Source organism: Myotis lucifugus, unplaced genomic scaffold, assembly GCF_000147115.1.
Source record: "Myotis lucifugus unplaced genomic scaffold, Myoluc2.0 scaffold_2728, whole genome shotgun sequence".
NCBI classification, from domain to species: Eukaryota; Metazoa; Chordata; class Mammalia; order Chiroptera; family Vespertilionidae; genus Myotis; species Myotis lucifugus.
In genome coordinates this window covers 1-7,307 of record NW_005873776.1, presented here as the reverse complement: position 1 = coordinate 7,307, position 7,307 = coordinate 1, and the positions used below count along the sequence as shown (strand labels likewise).

At 40.4% G+C, this 7,307-nt stretch overlaps 1 protein-coding gene across 1 annotated transcript in view; it reads right to left on the bottom strand.

Annotated features, from left to right (window-relative positions):
• Window positions 1–4,392, bottom strand: part of LOC102439322 (neuronal membrane glycoprotein M6-a-like) — a gene marked incomplete at its 3' end in the record, with an annotated part of 18,119 nt that extends 13,727 nt beyond the window's left edge. The window contains exons 1-2 of the mRNA XM_006108585.3: window positions 4,314–4,392; window positions 1,307–1,499 (exon numbers count right to left, since the gene is read on the bottom strand). Of these exons, the coding sequence (XP_006108647.3) occupies window positions 1,307–1,499; window positions 4,314–4,392 (272 nt within the window). The remainder of the gene's footprint in view (window positions 1–1,306; window positions 1,500–4,313) is intronic.
• Between the last annotated feature and the right edge of the window lie 2,915 nt (window positions 4,393–7,307).

Below are 7,307 nucleotides of genomic sequence, written 5' to 3'. Positions count from 1 at the left end.
AGTAGGGAATTCTTGCCCTGTGACTTGATAGTGATGTACATCTCCTTTTCTCTTTTCATGGAAATAAGCAACTTTAATAAATAAAGTAACAAGCATAACTTATGAGCAATACTTTTCTCAAGACAATCTATGTGCCTGTAGCTGATGGGTTATTAAAAAATTAGCAACATGCTATATTTTCTGAAATTGGAGTTGGAGAAAAGTTATCTTCTAGTTAGAAAGTTGTCCAGCTTGCCTGAGTGTTGTCTTAGACTAGGGTCTGAGGTGATAATTATACCTGGCCAGTAGGAAAAGCCCTGGTAAATAAGAATGCGATTAATCCCTTTTTGATCGAGTTATGTAAGTCAAAAGCAAAGTCACCCTACTAGCCATATAGCCACCAAGATTTGTAACTCTAAAAGCATCTCATTCCAGAAACATTATGCACATTAAGAAGGTTTTAATTTACTTAGAATGGCAAAATAAAGCAACGTGAACAGCACAGTCTCAGGAAGCCTGAACTAAATGCAAGAAGCCATGTGGGCAAGAAATCACCAAATAAATGATCTGAACTGGGAATTTACTGGAACATAAGTTCTTCTGTAGTTCAGTTCTAAACGTTTGCTCCTTATAATGTTAGGCAGTAAGGGACTGAAGCTTGAACAGCAAACTCTTTTCTACCTCCAGACTATGCTTGCATTCTCTTTTTGAACAACATAACATCCCCGTAATTTAGTGACCCCAGGAGTTTACGCGCGATGGGTAACATGTACATTTGAAGAGTGGTGCCTGCAGAAAGGGGCTCATTGTTTCTGATGACTTGTCCTTTCGCGGGAGTCAGTAAGGACCTTTCACCACGTTTAGTTAGTAGTCACCCCAATCCTGTGATACAGGAAAAGAGAGATGACGGAACCCCCATGGCTGAAGACCCCGCGAGTTGGGGTGATTTTCCCAGAGTCAACAGCCGAGTCTCCATTTGCACCAGGCCCTGTGCTCCGTCTTGTATTCTATCCCATTAGCAAAGTCTCTGCTCAGATGACAAGAGTAACAGAAACTTGAGCAAGCCACGTCATGGTAACCGAATTTCAGATAAAGCATTACAGTCAAGGAACACACAGATTAAGTCCAGATTAAGTTGGGCTCTGATCTTCTGCTTTGCAGCTGTGCTCACAGTCAGGGTCAATGTCCTTTTGACTTGTGTACATAACCTAAGAGAATTCTGTTCTTCTATATAACATTGCCTCACTTAACTCTAGAGGCCATGCATTTCACACACAGCAATGTGCACATACACTCTGAAAACGAGAAGCCACACAGGGCGACCTACATGGTAAAGACGTCCAGTGTGTCTCCGGCAGTTCTCGCCATCTCGAAGTAGGTTTGCAGGATGGTGACAGTCCCAGAAAGCGCCTCATGGCCGCAGCCACAGAACAGGGCCACGCCAGCATACAGCAGGATGGTGGCGATCAGAGAGGCGTAGGGAATGCCTCCCAGGCATTTAATACAGCACTCGAAACACCCTGCACAAGGAAACAGGAAAAAAGGTATACATTAATATTTTTTGTTCATCTAATTTATTTTTTTTTCGAATTTCAGCATTATGGGGAAGTATATTTGCATTTGTAGATGACATCAGGTCAACGCTGTCAATCAAGTCTTAGGTTGCCCTGAAGGGTATAAATATCAAGTTCCTTAATTATGAACCTTCCTCCAGACAAGAGAATGATGGTGTCTGCTGACGGCTTCCTCCTCTAACCCAAACGAACAGAAGCCCTTCCTTGCCACCACGTCCTCTAACAATGAATCTTCACAGATATGCATGCATATCATTCAATCTCAAATCATTGCTCTCAAGTTTCACATGCTGAAGCTTTTATTTCAATGAAATTCATTCTTCTGAACTCCCTGTAGATGTATTTTTTAAACATTGAGTCAAAATCTGCTATTTGGGAACCCAATTGAATGAACTTTAGCCAGCAATTTTTAAAAGTGAAAGAGCAGACTGAACAATGCCAGTGTCCTGCGCGTGGTAAGGCAAATTATTTTAGAATCTTTTCAGTTCAGATATTGATGTATGTTGCTTTTCTAGTGACTCATAATGCAAATCTATTTCTTGCTGTGCTGCATGGTAAACAAAATGAGAAAGATATTGGCACAGTGGGAAGGAGAGAGCAGGGCAGGTTAGCATCATGGTCCACCACTGTGTCTGTTTTTGGCAAGTTTATTCTTTCAATTTCACCATTTGCAAAAAGGCGACAGTAAGATTGCCCTCAAATGATTCTTGTGAGCATTAAATGAATTAATAGTGCATGATAGAGGAGCTACTCAGTAAATATCTATCATTCTTAGACGTAACTTTAACATTAACATTAATATTAACGATTATTGTGTTGTAATAGGGCTTTCAATTTTTTTTTTGACCACAGTGATCACTTTTGAAGTTTTGTCACTTTAGCCTTGATTTTCAAAAGATGCCTTTAAACATTTAGTTTGAGAAATCAAAAAACCACTGTTGTTAATATTCAAATTAAGCATAAGAATTTTGTAGGTGACTTATAGATATCTTCTTCTAAAATTTGACTAGAATGCCTAAATGTCGATGTTTTGCAATAAGAAATACTGATGAGCTGCTATGTGCCAGCCACTGGTGAGAGGTCACACTTAGGTAAGAGGGTTGACATGATACAAGGAAGATGGGTTGTCTCACCTTGGGCCACCTCTGCCCCCCACTCCTTCCCCCGACACATCCTACTCCAAAGGTTCCCTCCTACTTCTTTCCTTTTGGAAATCCTTGATTATATTTTTTTCATAATGTTGAAGCCCCTCAAAAACTCTCCACATAACTGCCTTTTTCTTTCTTCAGAAACAAATGGGACTGGAAAATGCTTTGTTATTTATTGTATGTGAGTCCTAGGAAGATCTGTGTGCATTTTATCTGGAACACCTATATGTTTGTAGCAACATATGATACATGCAATAACTGCAAAGTTCCAGAGAGCAGTAACTTCATATTCAGAGGGTTATTTAAATACTGATCATTGAACTGGCTTCCTTAAGAGAATTAGAGCTCAGCTCATCTGCTCCAGAGGAGATTAAAAAGAAAGGAAGCCGACACACACACACACACACACACACACACACACACACACCCCACACACCCCAGGTGGGGAAGTAGGAAAGGTTAGAACAGCTTGACTCTTCATACGATAGGAGGAAATATCTCCAGCAGATGGAGGAGACCAGTGTGTGTAGTATCTGAATGTCACTGAACACAGTTGTGGATAGAGATTAACAGAGTAGCGGAAAAATCTTTGAACTATTCTCAGTCTCGCCATGGTGTAAAATTGACATCTTACTGATCATTTAAAAATTAAAAATTAAACAAATAAAATTAGTGCCAACTCAAGAAAGAGTTACTCCTAATTTTGGCAAGTGCCTCAAACAGCCCCATGATCTCAAATCTCATTCCTTTGTGATTTCTCTCCCCGATTTTTCTCGAAGAATCTGATACAGGTTTGTGAGATTGCTGCTATAGGCACGGAGGTGTCAAGACCAGAATAACAAGTTCAACAAAACCCTTCAGAATAGAATTTCAAATATAAAGAAAAGGGTCCAAACATCAAATTCCTAGATAGGAATTACCTTTGCTGGGTCCTAGACCTAAAGCATATAACAATAAAGGTAAAATCAGGAGGAGTTAGGCTTAGGAGCAAATGACGTGGTAAACTCAGAGATGGTCACCAAAACTGCCACGGAGGACATCTGGTTCATTCCATTACTAGTTCAGAGTCAGTTTCTACTCATTCATATTTCCCTGACTGCTGTTTAGATGGACCAATACTAGCCTCCATGCCAGCAAGTTATCCCTAGTTACCTAGACTATATATTCCGTGTGTGTGTGTGTGTGTGTGTGTGTGTGTGTGTGTGTATGTGTGCGCGCACACGTGCACACGGGTGCTATTAGTGTCACGGTCATTAACTATGGCTTTGAGTAGTGACTTTTAAATTTAGAAAAACATGAGATAAATTGCAATACTGAGTAACCCTAAATTGACAACCCTGAGTTAACAGGCATTTCCAAGTGAGTTTAAGATCTCCAAATTAAATGGAAATCTTTCTTTTACTCCCTGTTTAAATGCTGCCATTTAAATTGCTCAGAATTATATTACCCCTATTGACAAATACACATTCCTCTAAACCTGCATTCCTCCCAGGTCAGGCTGGAACCTTCCAGTTTAAGTCCTGATCCTCTGCAAAACTGTCGCTCAAAGTAAGAAACTTTGAGTGCCTCATCTTGCACAGTTGGCACTTGTGAGGGGCTGGGTCCTAATTACCCTGCGCTTCTGCAGGGCCTGAGTTGCCTGTTGGATTGAAACGAAGACTCTCCGAGCTCCCATCTGGGAAGCAGTGCATCATCTCAGCATTTTCTCCAGCTGCCAGAAGCCCACGTAGTTGCTGGCAGGGGAGGGAGCTTCTTCCCACCCACAGTGAGAAACAGCCTTGGCAGAGCAGCAGCGTTGCCACAGCAACCAGGCTCCAGGGCCCAGGATATGCTCCCAACCCTCCCAACCCTCCTTCTTGGAGGCTGTGGATTCTGCTGCCACCCATCACCACGTTTTCACTGCACCTCAGGTGAGAAACCAGTCTGTTACATCAATACCACTGAAAGCGTCCGGAGTGGAGTGTGGGCACTGGAAGGAAACACTTTTTTTTTCAGAAATTATAAAGACAATAGAGAGTCCTTTGCACCAGAATCATTTTCAGGACCAGATATAATGAGAATAGGGCCCATTGATTCTTGAACAGAGCTGATGGTTCAAATGTTGAACACAGAATTTACATGGGACTAGAACTACCTGTATTACACATTCCTCAGATCCAGTTCCTAGTTGCATTTTCTCAAATGAATTAACACTAAATTAAAGGGCTGTAGGAGACCGTCAGCACAGTCTGAAATATTTGCCCAGTGCTTTGTGGGGTTATAGGTTGACTTATCCCAACACAAAAATTTCAAAGGAAAGAAAAACTCTTGAGCTAGCCTATTTTTTTTTTTTAAGATGAGCTATATGGTTAATGTCCTTCCACTTAAACATTGTGAAATAAGCACAAGCCATTGCATTTGCTCACCCACAGGTGCTCCAAAATAAATAATGGGAAAGGAATCTAACACAACAGAATGGGCATGGTAGACAGACAGGTGAGAAGAGAGACCAACACAATGGTGGACCACTGAAAGGAGGTTGACAAAGGAGATTGACAAAAGACTGACAGCTTATTCATTGACAAATTTTCTGAGCATCATTGACCAATGAGTTGATTCTTCTCTCCCATCCTCCAGCATCACCTTGTCATTACCAAGCATTCAGAGAGGCTTGGGTCTGTCTATGGCAGTGGTTCTCAACCTTCTGGCCCTTTAAATACAGTTCCTCATGTTGTGACCCAAACATAACATTATTTTCATTGCTACTTCATAACTGTAAGGTTGCTACTGTATGAATCGTAATGTAAATATCTGATATGCAGGATGGTCTTAGGCGACCCCTGTGAAAGGGTCGTTTGACCTCCAAAGGGGTCGCGACCCACAGGTTGAGAACCACTGGTCTATAGGCTGTCTCTTCTGCTCTGTCGGTCTACGAGTCTGTTCCTGGGCCACACCACACTGCCCTATAGTAGTTCTTGGTTTGTGGTGGAGGAAATTATCCAACTTGTTCATCTTCCTTCTGTGTGTCATGCTATTCATGGCCCTTTCACATAACATATACTTTTTAGGGACAGTTCATCTGATTCCACAATTTAACTCATTGGGATTCTGATTGGTATTTTCATCGTGATTTTGCATCTAGAAAATTTGTAAAATTCTCTTTGGGACCTTCTGAATTATTTTCATTTTGTGAATTATTTTGAGAGTGTTATGTTGATAATCATATCATCCGTGAAAATTTTGAGCTTTATCTCTTTTCATTTTTTGTACCTTCTCATCTACCTTTCTATTGACTTTATTGGGTAAAATGCAGTGAGGAGAGTGGTAGTAATGATAAAAGGCACCTTTTCCTGTTCCTGATATATATATTTTTAAAAAGCACTTTTCATGTTTTATCATGAAGTGTAATGTCTGCTGTTGGTTTATTGGTTAAGGAAGGTAAGGTCATTTTAATCCTGAATTCCATAAAATGTTTTTATCCCCATCTGTTGAAATAATTTCATGTTTTTGTTTTTTTTCTCTGCCATTTCAATCATTATTTTCTAATTTAAACTAAACTTGAATTCTTGAGAAAAATCCAACTGAATCATACTGTATTTTTAATGCATTGCTGAATTTGTCATGCTAACATTTTGTTCAATACTTTTGCATTTACCAATTCATTCCAGAAATAGTTACTCAGCCCTCACCCGGCACTAAGATAAACAAGACCCCTACTTTCATCCTAGGGGAGGGAGACGGATAATACACCAGAGGCAGAAGTGATACATGTGAGATTGTGAACAGTGCAGAGAAGAAAAGCAAATCAGGGAAGAGGGGTAGGGACTATCGGCCCAATGGCTTCAGTGTCCATGTTTTTCAGGGAAGGAATAACTGAGAGGACATTTTTAAAGAGACAGGAAGGAGGTAAAGGAGCCTTGCAGGAGGCTGTTATCTAAGAGGCTGTCTGGGAGAAGGAGTTCCAGAGGAAAAGTCAGTGCCAATGTCCTGAGGCCAGTATATACCCAGAGAGTTTGAGGAAAATCTGAGAAGCCAGTGGTGGTAAAATAGATAGAACCAAAGGAACATAGGATGAGGTTATAGACATATGGGTATGACAAGGACATCTATGTTAATGAATGTGACTGACAGCTAATTTTTGTTTTCTTGTTTTGGATCAAGTTTACCCTAGTCTTGTAAAGCAAGTCCATATTCCTCTGCCCTGGGTTGTTTGTGCAAGGGTTGGCTGCACAGCAATTATTTGGTAGAACCAGCCACTTGTGTACTTTATGGAAAGAAGTTTAACTACTGATCTGATTTGTTAATGGTTATAGAACTAATCAAATTTTCTATTTCTTCTTAAGGCTTTTGCTAAGTTCCATATTTGTAGGTATTCATAAATTTAAGTTCAGATTTAAAATTTTGATGAAATTGTAGGTAACTTTGTTTTATGGTATTTTGAATTTATTAATCATCTTCACATATTTTATTTCCCTAATGATTTCAATTCCTTCCTTCCTTCCTTCCTTCCTTCCTTCCTTCCTTCCTTCCTTCCTTCCTTCCTTCCTCCCTCCCTCCCTCCCTTCTTTCCTTCCTTCCTTCCTTCCTTCCTTCACTTCCTTCCTTCCTTCCATCCTTTTGTCCTTCC